The sequence below is a fragment of the Lithobates pipiens genome, unplaced genomic scaffold (genome assembly GCF_037356315.1).
Source record: "Lithobates pipiens isolate NorthernLeopardFrog02 unplaced genomic scaffold, aLitPip1_a1.2 Scaffold_35, whole genome shotgun sequence".
NCBI lineage: Eukaryota > Metazoa > Chordata > Amphibia > Anura > Ranidae > Lithobates > Lithobates pipiens.
Window position 1 is genome coordinate 9,342,973 of NW_027507811.1, and position 22,048 is coordinate 9,365,020.

Sequence of the window (22,048 nt, forward strand, 5' to 3'; positions counted from 1 at the left end):
CCCAAGCTGGTTCTCATGCTACAAAGACCATCTAAAACTCCCTCACCGATCAATACATCTCCTCGACAGGGCTGGACTGGGACAGAAATTTGGCCCTGGACTTCATCCAAACCGGCCATTTACATTTTGAGTGTCCCATCAGCAGCCCCCTTACATCAGAGGGTCTCATCAGCACCCCCTTACATCAGAGTGTCCCATCAGCAGCCCCCTTACATCAGAGTGTCCCATCAGCACCTCCTTACATCAGAGTGTCCCATCAGCACCCCCTTACATCAGAGTGTCCCATCAGCAGCCCCCTTACATCAGAGTGTCCCATCACCAGCCCCCTTGCATCAGAGTGTCCCATCAGCAGCCCCCTTACATCAGAGTGTCCCATCAGCAGCCCCCTTACATCAGAGTGTCCCATCAGCAGCCCCCTTACATCAGAGTGTCCCATCAGCAGCCCCCTTACATCAGAGTGTCCCATCAGCAGCCCCTTACATCAGAGTGTCCCATCAGCAGTCCCTTACATCAGAGTGTCCCATCAGCAGCCCCCTTACACCAGAGTGTCCCATCAGCACCCCCTTACATCAGAGTGTCCCATCAGCAGCCCCTTACATCAGAGTGTCCCATCAGCACCCCCTTACATCAGAGTGTCCCATCAGCAGCCCCTTACATCAGAGTGTCCCATCAGCAGCCCCTTACATCAGAGTGTCCCATCAGCACCCCCTTACATCAGAGTGTCCCATCAGCACCCCCTTACATCAGAGTGTCCCATCAGCAGCCCCTTACATCAGAGTGTCCCATCAGCACCCCCTTACATCAGAGTGTCCCATCAGCAGCCCCTTACATCAGAGTGTCCCATCAGCAGCCCCTTACATCAGAATGTCCCATCAGCAGCCCCTTACATCAGAGTGTCCCATCAGCAGCCCCTTACATCAGAGTGTCCCATCAGCACCCCCTTACATCAGAGTGTCCCATCAGCACCCCCTTACATCAGAGTGTCCCATCAGCAGCCCCCTTACACCAGAGTGTCTCATCAGCGCCCTTACATCAGAGTGTCCCATCACCAGCCCCCTTGCATCAGAGTGTCCCATCACCAGCCCCCTTGCATCAGAGTGGCCCACTGAGCCATCGGCCCACCGGGAAACTCCCTGTAGTCCCAATGGCCAGTACATGCCTGCTCCTCGATCACAGCCACTAGCTATAACCTACAGAGGGGGTAAAGGCAGGAAGCCTGGCTTATAAAGGTATGGTGACAGGCATTCATGGATCAGTTACTAGGAGGGGCGTGTGGTGTCAAGTGATCTGCCAAGCAAAATGTGAAGGTTTTCCTCAAGGCAGATGATGTTTTTTTAAGCCACATATGTTATGTCATCATGACTAAATAGCATCTAGATCAGTGATTCTCCACCAGGGTTCCTCCCAGAGGTTGTAGGGGTTCCGCATTGGCCAATTTCTGCCTCTCAGATAAGTTCCCACCGACACCATTGATCTTTTTAGCTCTCTGTAAGTAGGTAATTCTTCCCAATGACCACAAGTGTAAGGAGCATTCTTCCCACCGACCATCACACTAATGTATCATGAGTTGTAGATTTCTAATTTTTATCAGGGGTTCCTCGAGACCAGAGAACTATTTCAAGGGTTCCTCTATGTTGAAAAGGTTGAGAAATGCTGATCTCGATACAACAAACTTCAGGCAACATCAATAATTTTGCAGCAAAATCAATTTCACCAAAACCCGAGCCGTAATATATTTCTATCCCGCTTGGTGGGAGCGGAGATGACCCCCATCTATAAGGATATACAGTACGTAAACACACACAGCAAAAGGCCGTGTTCACGCTACGAGATGTTTCTCGGGGGCTGCAGTTCCTCTGAGCTCCACAAGATGGTGATCTCACTTCTACCCAGACAGGAAGTCTCTATGGAAGACAGGAAGTGATGTCAGGCACAGGCAGGAAGGCTCTATGGAAAAAAAGGACAGGAGTGACGTCAGGCACAGAGATAAAGTAGAGAAGAGAGAGGAGACGTTGCTGGAACCTGCAGCAGAGGAGGTAACGAGATTTTATTTTAATGAAGTTCAATTTGGCTGGGAACAGCGATTTTCTTTTTAGTAGTTTAACCCCTTCCCGCCCGTGCTATAGCCAAAAGACGGCTACAGCGCGGCTCTCCAGTTCCGTGGACGACCTTCCAGAACCGCACCTCCCATGAACACCCATGGGGGGGGGGGGGGGCCGGTTCTGTGACCGTTGTGTCCTTTTAGAACGTAGAATAGAATGGCTGTGAGGATAGCCTTTGAAGAACCCCTATGAAAGAGGAGGTAGAGTTGTAGGGGTGCTTAGATAGGTAGGAGGAGAACCAAGAAGGAGCCTTGAGGGCCACGGGAGTGGAGATTTTTGAGGAGGAGCAGGTGATCAACTATATCAACCCAGCAGAAAGGTTTATTAATTTGAGTATAGAGTAGTGTAGTACCTCTTCCCTGGGCCAGTTGATAACTTCCTATGGTTTCCAATACCACCTCTATGCCGACGACACCCAGATCTATCTCTCAACTCACCCCCTCGATCTCCTCACCGATCTCCAACTTACTGAATGACATATCGGTATGGAGGTCACACCACTTCCTCCAACTCAATCTTTCTAAAACTGAGCTTCTTATATTTCCTCCTTCACGATCCCCTCCCCCCATGACTTCACCATTAATATCAACAACACAACCATTGGTCCCTCCACACATGCCAGGGTCCTGGGTGTAATCCTTGACTCTGACTTCTCCTTCGGCCCCCATATCCAATCACTGGCTAAATCCTGCCGCCTTCACCTCCACAACATCTCCAGAATTCCACCCTTCCTGACTAATGACACCACAAAGCAACTCGTTCACTCCGCGATTATTTCCCGCCTTGACTACGGCAACTCCCTCCTTAATGGCCGACCCTTACACAGGCTCCTCATCCTTAAGCAGGCTCCTCCCCCATCCAGTCTATTATGAATGCTGCTGCTAGACTAATACACCTCACTAACCGATCTGTGACTGCCGCCCCTCTCTGCCAATCCCTTCACTGGCTTCCCCTCCCCCACTGTATAAAATTCAAAGTGCTAACCATAACATACAAAGCCATCCACAACATCGCCCCCCATCTACATCACCAACCTCATCTGCAGATATCACCCCAATCTTCCCCTCCGCTCCTCCGAGGACCTCCTGCTCTCTAGATCCCTTGTTACCTTCTCTCGTGCTCGTCTTCAAGACTTCTCCAGAGCCTCTCCCATCCTCTGGAACTCCCTGTCCCGGTATATCCGATCAGCCCCTACCCTGTCCACCTTCAGGATTTCTCCAGAGCCTCTCCCATCCTCTGGAACTCCCTGCCCCAGTCTGTCTGCTCAGCCCCTACCTTGTCCACCTTTAGGAGTTCCCTGAAAACTCATTTATTCAGGGAAGCCTATCCCACACCCTCCTAACTGTCCCCGAGCCGCCCCCATCAAATCATTCTCTGCAGCTATTACCTTTTGTACCACCACCCCCTCCCTTTAGAATGTAAGCTCTACAAGCCGGGCCCTCTTGTACCTTTTGTATTGTACTGTAATTGTGTTGTCCCCCCCCCTTATACATTGCAAAGCGCTGCGTAAACTGTTGGCGCTATATAAATCGTGAATAATAATAATAATAGTGACCATAGGTTTTGACACTTAGGTTAGTAATGGGATTCATTAGGGCAGTTTCTGTGGAGCGTGGATGAAAGCCAAACTGTATGGGGGTTCGTTTGAATGCGGAATAGAGGAGAGTAAAGGTGTGTGTTCGGTAAATGTTTGCTGGTTAGAGGGATAGGGGGTCGAAGACAGGGCAACTTTCTTTGCCGGCAGATCAAAAATGAAGCAAAAGTAAAAAGCTAAAAACAAAACAGACTTTACATAGAAAAATTCTACATAGAAAAGGCACCCGGACCCAAAAAACATAGGAAAAAAAAACTGAATGTAGCTCTGTGTAATCCCACTGGAGATTGTTCTTCCTCATATTATCCCTCATACATCCCCATCCTAATATTGTACAACCAGTACAGTCCAGATCATTCTCTGTTATCACATATTGGTCTACAGGAAACCTGTATAGATCACACAACCAATGACGATGGAGGAGGACCGGAGTCACATGACTGAGAAGATACTAAACCTCACCCTGGAGATCATCTACCTGCTGACCGGAGAGGTGAGGAGGATTCTGGGAGGAGGTCACATGACATTACTCTTATCTCTATTAATAAAACACAGACCTGACCGGAGAGGTGAGGAGGATTCTGGGAGGTCATATGACATCACTCTTATCTCTATTAATAAAACACAGACGTGACCGGAGAGGTGAGGAGGATTCTGGGAGGTCACATGACATCACTCTTATCTCTATTAATAAAACACAGACGTGACCGGAGAGGTGAGGAGGATTCTGGGAGGTCACATGACATCACTCTTATCTCTATTAATAAAATACAGACCTGACCGGAGAGGTGAGGAGGATTCTGGGAGGTCACATGACATCACTCTTATCTCTATTAATAAAACACAGACCTGACCGGAGAGGTGAGGAGGATTCTGGGATTCTAACATGATATTCCTATTGGTTCCCCAATACAGAGATTTCCTCTGGTGAAGTCCGGTGATCATATGACCATCACAGTGCCTCCATGTGACTCCCTAAAACCTGAGAGACACAACATGGAGAAGATTCTAGAAGTCACCAAGAAGATGATGGAGCTGCTGACAGGAGAGGTGAGGAGGATTCTGGGAATTCTGGGACATTATCCAGTAACAGACAAGGGATGTGTCTGGATGGTGACTGTATCATTGTGTGTGTCAGGTTCCTATAAGGTGTCAGGATGTCACTGTCTATTTCTCCATGGAGGAGTGGGAGTATTTAGAAGGACACAAGGATCTCTACAAGGACGTCATGATGGCCAATCAGCCGCCCCTCACATCACCGGGTAAGAGGAGACTTTATTGTAAAGAAGAGAGCAGTACGGAGGCTCCATCTAGATCCCCCATCATCTGATAAACACATAGAAACAATGTATTCAGTCAGTGTGTGTGTTTCCTACAGATGGATCCAGTAATGGGAACCCACCAGAGAGATGTCCCCGTCCTCTGTATTCCCGGGATCCCACACAGGAAGATCATAATTATGCACACCATGATTGGGTAAATAAATAAAAATTATTGGTAGTTTTGATTTATACACAAACATTTTTGTTATAATAAATGTTTTATTATATATTTAGAGTGAAAACCTCAGAGATTGTAGTATTGTTGTTAAAGAAGAGTACAAGAAAGAGGATGAGGAGTATGGTGTGATGAAGGAACTTTCTAAAGGACACAAGGATCTCTACAAAGACAATATAGTGGAGCCACCTAGTAAGAGAAACCCACCACGGCGATGTCCCTGTCCTCTGTATTCCACACAGGAAGGTCACCCCATCCCCCGCCATCATCAGGTAGGTGGAGTTGAGGGTCGGGAACATAAAGTGATTGAACACTCTGACATGTGGAGATGATGTGTGGACTCTACAAGATGATATTTTCTATGTGATCTCACATCATAAATACTTCTATGTTACAGATGTTATTTTCTGCCATTCTGTTGGTTTAGGGTGAAGATCTGATTATCGTGAAAGTTGAGGGTGAAGTAGAAGAGAGGTATGTGAGGGATGATCAGCAATATACGGAGGAGGCTGGAATGACGAGGACATTCATAGAGGAGGACACTCCTACAGAGATCAGCACAGGTGACCCATCATATATTCTTCTCTTATCTCTGCTCTGTTACTGCTCACTGATTGGTCCAGAGTAGGGCGGGAGCTGAGTGATATCTGCCAATAATAGGTTGATGATGGTGCCCTCCCTGTACTGATACCCTATTTGTGGTTCAGCTGGCAGTATTAGGTTGTGGGTCACTCCTAGTTACAGTAGCACAGATATGATAACACAGATTGAGCCTTTCTTAGGTTGATACAGATGGGATCTTGATGGAAGTGAACTAACCCTCTCATATCTATTGATGATGTTTTTATATTTTTCCAGGACACGCCATGGAGAAACCCTCAAAGGATCGTCTCACTTTATCTCCGGGTTGTAAAATGGAAGATGAGGACATCACAGGAGATTGTGGAGGAGAAAAGACAATGATCTCCACTATGGATGGTGGACTTCACAGTGTGGATAGACCATGGAATCCCTCCGACTCTGAGCAACCTCGTACTGTGGGGGATGGGGCCGGAAATCAGAGGAAGAAGAAATATTCCTGTCCTGGATGTGGGGAAACCTTCCACTGTGATCAAATTTTCTCTGTTCATCTGAGATCTCACATAGGTGATGAGCTTTATTCCTGTTCTGAGTGCGGAAAATGTTTTCCTCACAAATCAAAACTTGTCACACATTACAGATCTCACACAGGAGAGAAGCCGTATTCTTGTCCCGAGTGCGGTAAATGTTTTTCTCGGAAGTCCTGTCTTTCCAGGCATAAGACATTGCATACAGGTGAGAAGTTGTATCCCTGTACTGAGTGCGGAAAATGTTTTACACAGAGCACCAATCTCTCAAGACATCAGAGGCTGCACATGGGCGAGAAGCCTTTTGCCTGCCTCGAGTGCGGGAAGTGTTTTTCACGGAAAGTAGATCTTATCGTACATCACAGATCCCACACGGGAGAGAGGCCGTATTCCTGCCCTGAGTGCGGGAAATGCTTTTCAGATAAGGCCGGTCTTAGCAAACATCAGAGATGTCACACGGGCGAGAAGCCGTATTCCTGTTCCGAGTGCGGGAAATGTTTTTCACGAAAATCCATTCTTACCGTACATCAGATTTGTCACACGCGGGAAAGGCTGTTTACCTGCTCTATGTGCAGTAAACGTTATCTACGGAAATCAGAACTGGTCAAACATCAGAGGTCTCACACGGGGGAGAAGCCGTATTCCTGCTCAGAGTGCGGGAAATGTTTTTCACAGAAGTCTTATCTCACCAAACATCAGAGAATCCACATGACCGTTGAAGGTGTATTAGTGTCCTGAGTGCGGGAAATGTCTTCTATATGGATCATATGTTGGCGTACGTCAGAGATCTCACACTGGGAAGAAGCTCCACCTTGATCTACACCTCAGAAAACACGTGGCTGAGAGCGCTCCTCTGATCTTTATCATGGAAGGAACAATTCATAGAGAAGTCTGAGCTCACAAAAGGCTGTCTAGTTCAGAAAGGGTTTTGTTTGGTTTACTTTGCTAGAAAAGAAACAAGGGAAGGTAGCACTGATGGCTGAGACCCCCTCCCCGTGTAGTGTACAGCCCTGGCCAAAAGTTTTGAGAATGACCCAAAATAATCATTTTCACAAAGTCCGCTGCCTCAGTTTCTATGATGGCATTTTGAATAGACTCCAGAATGTTATGAAGAGCGATCAGATGAATTAGAATTAATTGCAAAGTCCCTCTTTGCCATAAAAATTAACTTAATCCCACAAAAAAAAAAAACATTTCAACTGCATTCGTGAAGAAGGTTTCAGAGGTGCCCAAGAAAGTCCAGCAAGCACCAGGACCGTCTCCTACAGTTGATTCAGCTGCGGAATCGGGGGCACCCCCAGTGCGGAGCTTGTCCTGAGAAGAAAAGGCGAGTGCTACATTCAGTCCTGTGTCATGCCAACAGTAAAGCATCCTGAGACCGTCCATGTGTGGGGTGGCTTCTCAGCCAAGGGAGTGGGCTCACTCACGATTTTGCCTAAGAACACAGCCATGAATAAAGAATGGTACAAAGACATCCTTCGAGAAGCAATTCTCTCAACCACCCAAGAACAGTTTGGTGAGGAACAATGCCTCGCGATTTTGCCTTAGACAGCATCCATGACTAAAGAATGGTACAAGAACATCTTTCGAGAACAACTTGTCTCAACCATCCAAGAACAGTCTGGTGAGGAACAATGCCTCACAATTGTGACTAAGAACACAACCATGAATAAAGGGTGGTACAAAAACATCCTCCGAAAGCAACTTCTCCGAACCATCCAAGAATAGTTTGGTGAGGAACAACTCCTCACGATTTTGCCTTAGACAACATCCATGAATAAAGAATTGTACAAAGACATCCTCCGAGACCAACTTCTCTCAACCACCCAAGAACAGTTTGATGAGGAACAATGCCTCAAAATTTTGCCTAAGACAACATCCATGAATAAAGAATGGTACAAAAACATCCTCCAAGAACAACTTCTCCCAACCATCCAAGAATATTTTGACGAGGAACAATGCCTCACAATTTTGCTTAAAAACACATCCATGAATAAAGAATGGTACAAGAACATCCTTCAAGAATAGTTTGATGAGGAACGATGCCTCACAATTGCGACGAAGAAAACATCCATGAATAAAGAATGGTACAAGTACATTCCTCGAGAACAACTTCTCCCAACCATCAAAGAATAGTTTAGTGAGGAACAATTCCTCACAATTTTGCCTAAAAACACATCCATGAATAAAGAATGGTACAAAAACATCTTCCGAAAGCAACTTCTCCCAACCATCCAAGAATAGTTTGACGAGGTACAATGCCTCACGATTTTGCCTTAGACAACATCCATGAACAAAGAATAATACAAAAACATCCTCCAAGAACAACTTCTCCCAACCATCCAAGAATATTTTGACGAGGAACAATGCCTCACAATTTTGCCTAAAAACACAGCCATGAATAAAGAATGGTACAAAAACATCCTCCGAAAGCAACTTCTCCCAACCATCCAAGAATAGTTTGGTGAGGAACAACTCCTCACGATTTTGCCTTAGACAACATCCATGAATAAAGAATGGTACAAAAACATCCTCCAAGAACAACTTCTCTCAACCATCCAAGAATAGTCTGGTGAGGAACAATGCCTCACAATTTTGCTTAAAAACACAGCCATGAATAAAGAATGGTACAAGAACATCCTTCGAGAAGCACCTCTCTCAACCATCCAAGAATAGTTTGACGAGGAACAATGCCTCACAATTTTGCTTAAAAACACATCCATGAATAAAGAATGGTACAAGAACATCCTTCGAGAACAACTTCTCTGAACCATCCAAGAATAGTTTGGTGAGGAACAACTCCTCACGATTTTGCCTTAGACAACATCCATGAATAAAGAATGGTACAAAAACATCCTTCGAGAACAACTTCTCTCAACCATCCAAGAATAGTCTGATGAGGAACAATTCCTCACAATTGTGACTAAGAACACAGCCATGAATAAAGAATGGTACAAGAACATCCTCCAAGAATAGTCTGATGAGGAACAATTCCTCACAATTGTGACTAAGAACACATCCATGAATAAAGAATGGTACAAAAACATCCTCCGAAAGCAACTTCTTCCAACCAACCAAGAATAGTTTGACGAGGTACAATGCCTCACGATTTTGCCTTAGACAACATCCATGAATAAAGAATGGTACAAGAACATCCTTCGAGAAGCACCTCTCTCAACCATCCAAGAATAGTTTGATGAGGAACAATGCCTCACAATTTTGCCTAAGACAACATCCATGAATAAAGAATGTTACAAAAACATCCTCCAAGAACAACTTCTCCCAACCATCCAAGAATATTTTGACGAGGAACAATGCCTCACAATTTTGCTTAAAAACACAGCCATGAATAAAGAATGGTACAAGAACATCCTTCAAGAATAGTTTGGTGAGGAACAATGCCTCACAATTGTGACTAAGAAAACATCCATGAATAAAGAATGGTACAAAAACATCCTCCGAAAGCAACTTCTTCCAACCAACCAAGAATAGTTTGGTGAGGAACAATGCCTCACGATTTTGCCTAAAACCACATCCATGAATAAAGAATGGTACAAGAAAATCCTTCGAGAAGCACCTCTCTCAACCATCCAAGAATAGTTTGGTGAGGAACAATGCCTCACAATTTTGCCTAAGAACACATCCATGAATAAAGGGTGGTACAAAAACATCCTTCGAAAGCAACTTCTCCCAACCACCCAAGAACAGTTTGGTGAGGAACAATGCCTTATCCATGAGGATAGTTATCACTTTTGTCTTATGGCAAGGTGTTCTAAGTGGCTTGGGTAACAAAACACGGACATTTTGGGTCCACGGCCAGGAATCTCCTCAGAAGTTAATCCCATTGAGAACTTGTGGTCAATGCTCAAGAGGCAGGTGAACAAAATAAAACCCCACAAATTCTGACAAACTCCAAGCCTTGGTTATGTAAGACTGGGCGGCCATCAGTCAGGAGGTGGCCCAGAAGTTGATGGACAGCATGTCGGGGGGGGGGGGGGGGAATTACAGAGGTCTTAAAAAAAAAGGGGTCAACACTGCCAAATATTGACTCTTTGCATAAACTTCATGTCATTGTCACTAAAAGCCTTTGACACTTATGAAATGCTTGTAATTATACTTCCGTATACCATAGCAACAAAAAGATCTAAAAACAATCAAGCAGCAGACTTTGTGAAAATGAATATTTGTGTCATTCTTCAAAACTTTTGGCCACGGCTGTAGTCTGATCTCCCCTGCTCTTCAGTAGAGGCTTCGAAGGAAAAAAAAAACTGTGGTGAGAAGGAAGCTAAGTATTGCTTGTGGATGAAGAGCAGAGGAGATCAGTCTACATAAGAGGACAATTCCAGTGCAATAGTTGTCTTATAAGGTGCATTTGCTCAGAGGGTGCCACCTGCTGGTTAAAAGTGGTTAATATGACTTTTTTTATGGAATATTTGATATTTAGCTTTTAAAAATGTATCTATATTAAACACAATTATGAATAATTTATTCTTTCTAAGTTGATTGACAAAAAGTGTGCCTCATCATCTACCTTCTGAGAGGTGAGGAGGATTCTGGGAGGTCACATGACATCACTCTTATCTCTATTAATAAAACACGGACCTGACCGGAGAGGTGAGGAGGATTCTGGGAGGTCACATGACATCACTCTTATCTCTATTAATAAAACACAGACCTGACCGGAGAGGTGAGGAGGATTCTGGGAGGTCACATGACATCACTCTTATCTCTATTAATAACACACAGACCTGACCGGAGAGGTGAGGAGGATTCTGGGAGGTCACATGACATCACTCTTATCTCTATTAATAACACACAGACCTGACCGGAGAGGTGAGGAGGATTCTGGGAGGTCACATGACATCACTCTTATCTCTATTAATAAAACACAGACCTGACCGGAGAGGTGAGGAGGATTCTGGGAGGTCACATGACATCACTCTTATCTCTATTAATAAAACACAGACCTGACCGGAGAGGTGAGGAGGATTCTGGGAGGTCACATGACATCACTCTTATCTCTATTAATAACACACAGACCTGACCGGAGAGGTGAGGAGGATTCTGGGAGGTCACATGACATCACTCTTATCTCTATTAATAACACACAGACCTGACCGGAGAGGTGAGGAGGATTCTGGGAGGTCACATGACATCACTCTTATCTCTATTAATAAAACACAGACCTGACCAGAGAGGTGAGGAGGATTCTGGGAGGTCACATGACATCACTCTTATCTCTATTAATAAAACACAGACCTGACCAGAGAGGTGAGGAGGATTCTGGGAGGTCACATGACATCACTCTCATCTCTATTAATAAAACACAGACCTGACCGGAGAGGTGATTAGGATTCTGGGAGGAGGTCACATGACATCACTCTTATCTCTACTAATAAAACACAGACCTGACCGGGGAGGTGAGGAGGATTCTGGGAGGTCACATGACATCACTCTTATCTCTATTAATAAAACACAGACCTGACCGGAGAGGTGAGGAGGATTCTGGGAGGAGGTCACATGACATCACTCTTATCTCTACTAATAAAACACAGACCTGACCGGGGAGGTGAGGAGGATTCTGGGAGGTCACATGACATCACTCTCATCTCTATTAATAAAACACAGACCTGACCGGAGAGGTGAGGAGGATTCTGGGAGGAGGTCACATGACATCACTCTTATCTCTACTAATAAAACACAGACCTGACCGGGGAGGTGAGGAGGATTCTGGGAGGTCACATGACATCACTCTTATCTCTATTAATAAAACACAGACCTGACCGGAGAGGTGAGGAGGATTCTGGGAGGAGGTCACATGACATCACTCTTATCTCTATTAATAAAACACAGACCTGACCGGAGAGGTGAGGAGGATTCTGGGAGGTCACATGACATCACTCTAATCTCTATTAATAAAACACAGAGCTGACCAGAGAGGTGAGGAGGATTCTGGGAGGTCACATGACATCACTCTTATCTCTATTAATAAAACACAGACCTGACCGGAGAGGGGAGGAGGATTCTGGGAGGTCACATGACATCACTTTCATCTCTATTAATAAAACAGACCTGACCGGAGAGGTGAGGAGGATTCTGGGAGGAGGTCACATGACATCACTCTTATCTCTACTAATAAAACACAGACCTGACCGGAGAGGTGAGGAGAATTCTGGGAGGAGGTCACATGACATCACTCTTATCTCTACTAATAAAACACAGACCTGACCGGAGAGGTGAGGAGGATTCTGGGAGGAGGTCACATGACATCACTCTTCTCTCTATTATATAAAACACAGACCTGACCGGAGAGGTGAGGAGGATTCTGGGAGGTCACATGACATCACTCTTATCTCTATTAATAAAACACAGACCTGACCGGAGAGGTGAGGAGGATTCTGGGAGGAGGTCACATGACATCACTCTTATCTCTATTAATAAAACACAGACCTGACCGGAGAGGTGAGGAGGATTCTGGGAGGTCACATGACATCACTCTTATCTCACATGACATCACTCTTATCTCTACTAATAAAACACAGACCTGACCGGAGAGGTGAGGAGGATTCTGGGAGGTCACATGACATCTTGTCTCTATTAATAAAACACAGACCTGTCCGGAGTTAGATGCGGGCGGGTAGGAGTTCATACTTTCCCCTTTCTTAGAATTTGGTGGGTTTTTCTCTGGGTCTAACCCACTTATCATGTGTTATAAAAGGAGGGACAGAGGTCCAGAGCCTGTGGTGTGGAGAAAGGGAACCCTCGGGCCTGAGTCCCCCGAGCACAGAGGCCGAGTGCCTATAAGATAGAAAGACGGAGAACAGCACCCGTGTGGACTAGAAGAATGTCGCTTACCCCTGTCGAAAATGTAAAAGTTATCAGTACTGCTGGAGTATACCACTGATGGACTCTGTACTACACATGGAAACTTCCTTTGCAGGTATGCCGGGGCAGCACATAGCCTGAGTTAGGATTAGGGAGGTTGAGAAGAATAATGTCCCCGCATGTTAGTTTTGAAACCTTGTTCCCGCCTGGTCTGAAGTTACTGGAAGGGGTGTAATGCAAGTAACCATCACCATTTCATAGTTCAGGTCACTAAGGTATTTTGGGGTACAAAGACATCAGTAGAAGAGTAATACAGTGTGAGGACACAAGGGTAACGGAAGCTACTAGTAGCCTGTCGATAAGCCTGAGATGGGTGGTATAGCCTCTTGCAGGAGGGGGGGGGGGGTTGTTGTTGTGAGCAGTCTGTCTCCCACAGCTACGGGAGCAGACTCGTACCACCGAGGTCTCCAGCCTGTGCTCAGGTACGAAGGAGTTAAGTGAAGTGTACGGCAGGAGCCAATACCGTTACTGGTAGTGAGGTAACGGTGGTACGCTAGACAGGTGGATATGCACAAGGCTCAGCGTCCAAGTTACAGAGTAGGTGTACATCGTCACGGGGACCTGAGAGCTAACATGAGAACGCAGTGCGCGTTCAGCTCTAAAAGGAGAAGTCTGCCTTTTCGGAAAATTCGATCGTGTGTGGGCTCCAACTGACTTTTTTTCCCAAAAGTCAGACGGACCTAGAAATAAAACGTTTCAAATCTGTCCGATGGACTCGGCTTTCTAGCCTGAAAACCGTTCGTCTGTGTGCTAGTCTGACGGACCAAATACGAGGCAAGGGCAGCTATTGGCTACTGGCTAAACTTCCTTGTTTAGTCCCGTTTTACGTCATCATGTTCAAAAGGAACAGACTTTCGAACGGACTTAGTCCGGTCATGTGTGATGCCAAGTCCGCTCGTTCATAAAGTCCGTCGGACCTCCTCCAAAATTCTGTCAGGAAGACCGTCGGACCTAGTCTGTCGAAAAGTCGGGTCGTGTGCACGCGGCATAAGACTGCCCTGTATTTGGCTCCATCCATCTTCCCTTCAACTCTGACCAGCTTCCCTGTCCCTGCTGAAGAAAAGCATCCCCACAACATGATGCTGCCACAACCATGTTTCACGGTGGGGATGGTGTGTTCAGGGTGATGGGCAGTGTTCGTTTTCCACCACACATAGCGTTTTGCTTCTAGGCCAAAAAGATCAATTTTGGTCTCATTTACCCAGATCACCTTCTTCCACATGTTTGCTGTGTCCTCCACATGGCTTCTCACATACTACAAACAGGACTTCTTATGACTTTCTTTCTCCAATGTCTTTCTTCTTGTCACTCTTCCATAAAGGGCAGATTTGTGGAGAGACGACTAATAGTTGTCCTGTGGACAGATTCTCCCCCCTGAGCTGTGGATCTCAGCAGCTCCTCCAGACTTACCATGGACCTCTTGGCTCTTCTCTGATGAATGTTCTCCTTGCCCGGCCCGGTCAGTTTAGGTGGACGGCCATGTCTTGGTAGGTTTGCAGTTGTGCCATACTCTTTCCATTTTTGGATGATGGACTAAACAGTGCTCTGTGATTTTTTATTATGACCTAACCCTGCTTTAAACTTCTCCACAACTTTATCCCTGACCTGCCTGGTGTGTTCCTTGGACTTCGTGGTGCGGTTTGTTCACTAAGGTTCTCAGATCTCTGAGGGTTTCAAAGAACAGTTGTAGTTATACTGATACAGGTATTCACTATCACAGAATTAAGTCAGCTATTCTGTGAAAAAGCTTTTCGGCCTTTTGGCTAAGATCAAGTGTAGTATCTGTTCTTGTAAGATACCAAGTGGTGACGCTGTGCTATTGTCCCTGACCTGCGGCAGTAGGTTAGGGGTGGCGGTGGCTATGCAAATCCACTTGGTGTAATGGTAACCTGGATGGTTAGTATCGGGGAGAGCCAAAACCGGACTGCTCGGCAAACTGAGGGCCGTTAATAGGTCTCCGCCAGAGAAAGCCGGAAGGGTTACCTCCTGATGGGGATGGAGAGGCACTAGGTCTGGCCAAAGGCCGGGTCCCGAAAGAAGCCCGTGGTGTATGTGCCCCTGGAGTGGCAGTCCAGGGGAGCCGTAACTCCCTTTTCCTTTTTGTTGTTTGTTGTGTCTGTCACTTTATATCTTTTTTTTTTTGGTTGTTGGGTTTGTACACGTTTCACATTTGATTAGTAGGGTTTAGGTCCTCGGGCCTGCCCTGAACGTCTTGGGAGGGGGTGGACATGGCCTTCTGGCTTGGTTCGCCCTCTTTCGTGGGATCTCTCTTCGGGGGAGCTCCACCTAGTACTTGGGGTGCTCTGTTTTCTTCAGACCTCCTAGAGCAGCCTTTCTCAACTTTTTCAACACAGAGGAACCCTTGAAATAGTTCTCTGGTCTCGGGGAACCCCCTGCTAAAAATTTGATGTGATGGTCAGTTTGAAGAATGGTCCTTACACTTGTGGTCATTGGGAAGAATTACCCCCTTACAGATAGCTAAAAATATCAATGGTGTCGATGGGAACTTATGTGAGAGGCAGAAAGGGCCCAATGCTGAAGGAACCCCTAGCAACCTCTGGAGGAACCCTAGGGTTCCACGGAACACTGGTTGAGAATCACTGGTCTAGAGAGTGGGGTACATCTGCTTTCGGACAGATGGACCATGTGACGTACCTCAGTCCCCGTTGGGAGCCTAATGCCCCGGAGGATCAGGGCAAAGGTCCCTTCTCTTCGGAGGAGGACCATGTGTACAACCTGTGCACTTTTTGTGTCGGTGGGAACTTATCTGAGAGGCAGAAATGGCCCAATGCTGAAGGAACTCCTAGCAACCTCTGGAGGAACCCTAGGGTTCCACAGAACACTGATTGAGAATCACTGGTCTAGAGAGTGGGGTACATCTGCTTTCGGACAGATGGACCATGTGACGTACCTCAGTCCCCGTTGGGAGCCTAACGCCCTGGAGGATCAGGGCAAAGGCCCCTTCTCTTCGGAGGAGGACCATGTGTACAACCTGTGCACTTTTTGTGTCGGTGGGAACTTATCTGAGAGGCAGAAATGGCCCAATGCTGAAGGAACTCCTAGCAACCTCTGGAGGAACCCTAGGGTTCCACGGAACACTGGTTGAGAATCACTGGTCTAGAGAGTGGGGTACATCTGCTTTCGGAAAGATGGACCATGTGACGTACCTCAGTCCCCGTTGGGAGCCTAACGCCCCGGAGGATCAGGGCAAAGGTCCCTTCTCTTCGGAGGAGGACCATGTATACAACCTGTGCACTTTTTGTGTCGGTGGGAACTTATCTAAGAGGCAGAAATGGCCCAATGCTGAAGGAACTCCTAGCAACCTCTGGAGGAACCCTAGGGTTCCACAGAACACTGATTGAGAATCACTGGTCTAGAGAGTGGGGTACATCTGCTTTCGGACAGATGGACCATGTGACGTACCTCAGTCCCCGTTGGGAGCCTAACGCCCTGGAGGATCAGGGCAAAGGCCCCTTCTCTTCGGAGGAGGACCATGTGTACAACCTGTGCACTTTTTGTGTCGGTGGGAACTTATCTGAGAGGCAGAAATGGCCCAATGCTGAAGGAACTCCTAGCAACCTCTGGAGGAACCCTAGGGTTCCACGGAACACTGGTTGAGAATCACTGGTCTAGAGAGTGGGGTACATCTGCTTTCGGAAAGATGGACCATGTGACGTACCTCAGTCCCCGTTGGGAGCCTAACGCCCCGCAGGATCAGGGCAAAGGTCCCTTCTCTTCGGAGGAGGACCATGTATACAACCTGTGCACTTTTTGTGTCGGTGGGAACTTATCTAAGAGGCAGAAATGGCCCAATGCTGAAGGAACCCCTAGAAACCTCTGGAGGAACCCTAGGGTTCCATGGAACACTGGTTGAGAATCACTGGTCTAGAGAGTGGGGTACATCTGCTTTCGGAAAGATGGACCATGTGACGTACCTCAGTCCCCGTTGGGAGCCTAACGCCCCAGAGGATCAGGGCAAAGGTCCCTTCTCTTCGGAGGAGGACCATGTATACAACCTGTGCACTTTTTGTGTCGGTGGGAACTTATCTAAGAGGCAGAAATGGCCCAATGCTGAAGGAACCCCTAGAAACCTCTGGAGGAACCCTAGGGTTCCATGGAACACTGGTTGAGAATCACTGGTCTAGAGAGTGGGGTACATCTTCTTTCGGACAGATGGACCATGTGACGTACCTCAGTCCCCGTTGGGAGCCTAACGCCCCAGAGGATCAGGGCAAAGGTCCCTTCTCTTCGGAGGAGGACCATGTGTACAACCTGTGCACTTTTTGTGTCGGTGGGAACTTATCTGAGAGGCAGAAATGGCCCAATGCTGAAGGAACTCCTAGCAACCTCTGGAGGAACCCTAGTTGAGAATCACTGGTCTAGAGAGTGGGGTACATCTGCTTTCGGACAGATGGACCATGTGACGTATCTCAGTCCCCGTTGGGAGCCTAACGGCCCGGAGGATCAGGGCAAAGGTCCCTTCTCTTCGGAGGAGGACCATGTGTACAACCTGTGCACTTTTTGTGTCGGTGGGAACTTATCTGAGAGGCAGAAATGGCCCAATGCTGAAGGAACCCCTAGCAACCTCTGGAGGAACCCTAGGGTTCCACGGAACACTGGTTGAGAATCACGGGTCTAGAGAGTGGGGTACATCTGCTTTCGGACAGATGGACCATGTGACGTACCTCAGTCCCCGTTGGGAGCCTAATGCCCCGGAGGATCAGGGCAAAGGTCCCTTCTCTTCGGAGGAGGACCATGTGTACAACCTGTGCACTTTTTGTGTCGGTGGGAACTTATCTGAGAGGCAGAAATAGCCCAATGCTGAAGGAACTCCTAGCAACCTCTGGAGGAACCCTAGTTGAGAATCACTGGTCTAGAGAGTGGGGTACATCTGCTTTCGGACAGATGGACCACGTGACGTACCTCAGTCCCCGTTGGGAGCCTAACGCCCCGGAGGATCAGGGCAAAGGTCCCTTCTCTTCGGAGGAGGACCATGTGTACAACCTGTGCACTTTTTGTGTCTCACTTTATGGTGTGCAGTTTTTGTGTCTCACTTTATGGTGTGCACTTTTTCTTTGCACCGGGTGGAGTTTTTGGAGTGTGTTCACACACCACGGGCTTTAAAAAAAAAAGAAGCTATCTTTATACTGAGCTTGAATTTACGCACATTACAGGTGAATGAATGAATGAATGAAATACTTATATAGCGCACAATGCGAACTGAATCGCCTCTAGGCGCTGTGGCGAGCTTTGATCATCTGCTAAAAGAGGAAGGTCTTGAGTTTTTTCCTAAAAGCCAGGTGATTTTCTTCCAGGCGGATGTTGATTGGTGGACTCTATTTACTAATTAGGTGACTTCTGAAGGCAATTGGTTCCACTAGATTTTAGTTAGGGGGTGTCAGAGTTAAGGGGGCCGGATACAAATGCACGCTGTGCTTTTCACATATTTATTTGTAAAAAATGTTGAAAACTATTTATAATTTCCCTTCCACTTCACAATTATGGGCCACTTTCTGTTGGTCCATCACATAAAATCCCAATACAATACATTTACGTTTTTGATTTTAACATGGCACTGTATATGGTGTATTATTCTCAACCAGGGTTCCTCCAGAGGTTGTAGGGGTTCCTTCAGCATTGGCCAATTTCTGCCTCTCAGATAAGTTCCCACTCACACCATTGATCGTTTTAGCTCTCTGTAAGGAGGTAAGTCTTCCCAATGACCACAAGTGTAAGTCTTCCCACTGACCATCACACTAATAAAGCATGAGTTGTAGATGTTCTAATTTTTAGCAGAGGTTCCCCCCGAGACCAAAGAACTATTTCAAGGGTTCCTCTGTGTTGAAAAGTTTGAGAAAGGCTGGTCTAGATGGAGGAACTGTGTGGGAGATCTTGTGCATTGACTCTGATTTACCGTTAGGTCTCAATAGCTGGGGGTCTACAAACCTTCTAAAGAAAGGGCCAGTTAACCGCCCTTCAAACTTTGGCCAGTGGGAGAAGAAAAAGTCCTGTCATCAGTGGGAGTAAACAATTCCCCATGATTGGTATTAGGATAGTGCTCCATCATTGGTGTTGGTGGGAGGTATAGTGCTCCATCATTGGTGTTGGTGGGAGGTATAGTGCTCCATCATTGGTGTTGGTGGGAGGTATAGTGCTCCATCATTGGTGTTGGTGGGAGGTATAGTGCTCCATCATTGGTGTTGGTGGGAGGTATAGTGCTCCATCATTGGTGTTGGTGGGAGGTATAGTGCTCCATCATTGGTGTTAGTGGGAGGTATAGTTCTCCATCATTGGTGTTGGTGGGAGGTATAGTGCTCCATCATTGGTGTTGGTGGGAGGTATAGTGCTCCATCATTGGTGTTGGTGGGAGGTATAGTGCTCCATCATTGGTGTTGGTGGGAGGTATAGTGCTCCATCATTGGTGTTAGTGGGAGGTATAGTGCACCATCATTGGTGTTAGTGGGAGGTATAGTGCTCCATCATTGGTGTTAGTGGGAGGTATAGTGCTCCATCATTGGTGTTGGTGGGAGGTATAGTGCTCCATCATTGGTGTTAGTGGGAGGTATAGTGCTCCATCATTGGTGTTGGTGGGAGGTATAGTACTCCATCATTGGTGTTAGTGGTAGTAATAGTGCCATTGGTTGCTGACAGAGGGGGGCATAAAAGCAAGCAAAGGGCCACATCCAGCCCCCAGGCCGCAGTTTGGAGATGGCTGCTCTATAGGATGCCTTCTTTCATAAATATAGGAACATCAAAAGGTTATATATACATACTGTATACAACTTTTATAGTATAGTCCAGAAAATACAGCTTCTTGAGCTCTCCAACACCCCCGACCTCAGCCACTAACCTACAAAGGGAACAAGGGCAGGAAGCCTGGCTTTTAAAGGGTGAACAGTCACTGGTTGGTTACCAGGAGGGTCTTCAGGGGTGTCAGAGGTCTTCCAAAGCAACATGGGAAGGTTTTTTTTTTCTCAAGGTAGACAGTTCTTTTCAACATTCACCAAAGCATCTCTGCGAGGCAAATAAGAGGCTAATTTCAACAAGCGTTTGGCAAAAGAAACTGCCTCCGCTCATCCCGAAAAGTAATATATTCCTATTCCCCTTTGGAGGGAGTGGAGATGACCCCATCTGTAAGGATGTACTGTACATAAACACACAGCACAAGGCCAGTGTTTCATCAGATTTGGTGAGCCATCAAAATTTGTCACAGAAGTGACGTTCTGTTGCCGCCATCTTACTACACCCAGCACTCCTCCACAGTAAGGATACACCGTGAAGGAGCCAAGCGGACATCTTGGTACACCCACCGGCTAATTGCCAGCTCCTATCTCTCCACAGTTACTCAGCTGTTGATGATCCGGTTCGTCCATCCTGCCTACTTAAGCCGTCCAGTCCAGATGATCTCTGCCTTCGCATTGGTCAACATCACAGAAACTATCTCCTGCATTCCTTTTCAAGACTTGCTTTGCTGACGTCCCTTCTGGCTCCAGATCCTGCTTACTGTTCCACTACATCGATCCCTGACTTCTGGCTTGGCTGACTATCCGTTCCCGACGGTTACTGAACTTTGGCTAAGTTTTGACTACGTTTGTTCTTTTTACTTTTATTATTATAAACAAGTGTGTTTTAACTGTACTTCTGTCTTTCCTTGATTTCATGGTTTCTGACAGGAATGTAAAACTTCGGTGGGTGTAACAAGATGTCCGCTTGCCCCTGTTTCGTCACATTCAGCGACCCATCACATTTGGCTACGGAAGTGACGTTTTCCGCTGAGAAATTTCGCACTGTGTATGCATAGCTTGCCCATATGATTAATCAGATTAAACCACGTGTCAGAATGTGTAATGGAAGTGACCTTTAGTCGCCGCCATCTTGCTACACCCCGCACTGCTCTACAGTAAGGACATACTGAGAAGGGGGAAAGCGGACATCTTGTTACACCCACCGGAGTTTTCCATTTTACACTTATTTTTAGCAGTAAAGTGAGTTTATATAGTGAAATACAGTACTTAGAACTCCGTCTGACTGGTTAGAACAGCCTTTCTCAACCTTTTCAACACAGAGGAACCCTTGAAATGGTTCTCCGGGCTCAGGGAACCCTTGTTAAAAATGAGAAATCTACAACTCATGATACATTAGTGTGATGGTCAGTGGGAAGAATGGTCCTTACACTTGTGGTCATTAGGAAGAATTACCTCCTTACAGAGAGCTAAAAAGATCAATGGTGTCAGTGGGAACTTATCTGAGAGGCAGAAATTACCCAATGCTAAATAAACCCCTAGCAACCACTGGAGGAACCCTGGTTTAGAATCACTGGGTTAGATGTTGAATTTTAAAAGCAGCGAACTTCTGTCAGATCAGCAAACTGAGGTGAGCAAGCTTGCCACTGCTTTTAAAATTCAACATCTAACCAATCAGACGGAGTTCTAAGTCCTGTATTTCACTATAGAAACTCACTTTAATGTTAAAAATAAGTATAAAATGCACAACTCCGGTGGGTGTAACAAGATGTCCGCTTTCCCCTTCTCAGCGTATGCTTACTGTAGGGAAGTGCAAGATGTAGCAAGATGATGGCGGCGACGGAACTTCACCTCTGTTACGTATTCTGACGGCTCGGGGGAATCCGGCGCCGTAGGTTGCCATATTTGACGAAACACCCCCTTCTCAGTGTATCCTTACCGCGGTCGAGTGCTGGGTGCAGCAAGATGGTGGCGACGGAACGTCACTTCCGCGACTAATTGTCGCCTAATCTGACGAAACACGGTGTTTACACTACGAGACGTTTCTCGGAGGGTGCGTTGCCTCTGAGCGCCACAAGGTGGGGCTCTCACCTACCATAGAGATAGGAAGACTCTATGGAA

General features: G+C 46.6%; 2 protein-coding genes and 1 pseudogene across 3 annotated transcripts in view; 2 read left to right on the forward strand and 1 right to left on the reverse strand.

Annotated features, from left to right (window-relative positions):
- The window catches only part of LOC143955900 (uncharacterized), a 184,872-nt gene that overhangs the window by 47,743 nt on the left and 115,081 nt on the right, over nt 1-22,048 (reverse strand). The gene's annotated exons all lie outside the window — the stretch shown is intronic.
- Nucleotides 1-22,048, forward strand: part of LOC143956081 (uncharacterized) — a 64,918-nt gene that overhangs the window by 22,030 nt on the left and 20,840 nt on the right. The window contains exons 3-8 of the mRNA XM_077466205.1: nt 4,612-4,746; nt 4,835-4,958; nt 5,075-5,172; nt 5,253-5,465; nt 5,621-5,756; nt 6,052-7,007. Coding sequence (XP_077322331.1) covers nt 4,612-4,746; nt 4,835-4,958; nt 5,075-5,172; nt 5,253-5,465; nt 5,621-5,756; nt 6,052-7,007 — 1,662 coding nt within the window. The remainder of the gene's footprint in view (nt 1-4,611; nt 4,747-4,834; nt 4,959-5,074; nt 5,173-5,252; nt 5,466-5,620; nt 5,757-6,051; nt 7,008-22,048) is intronic.
- LOC143956422 (U2 spliceosomal RNA) lies at nt 14,928-15,019 on the forward strand (annotated as a pseudogene).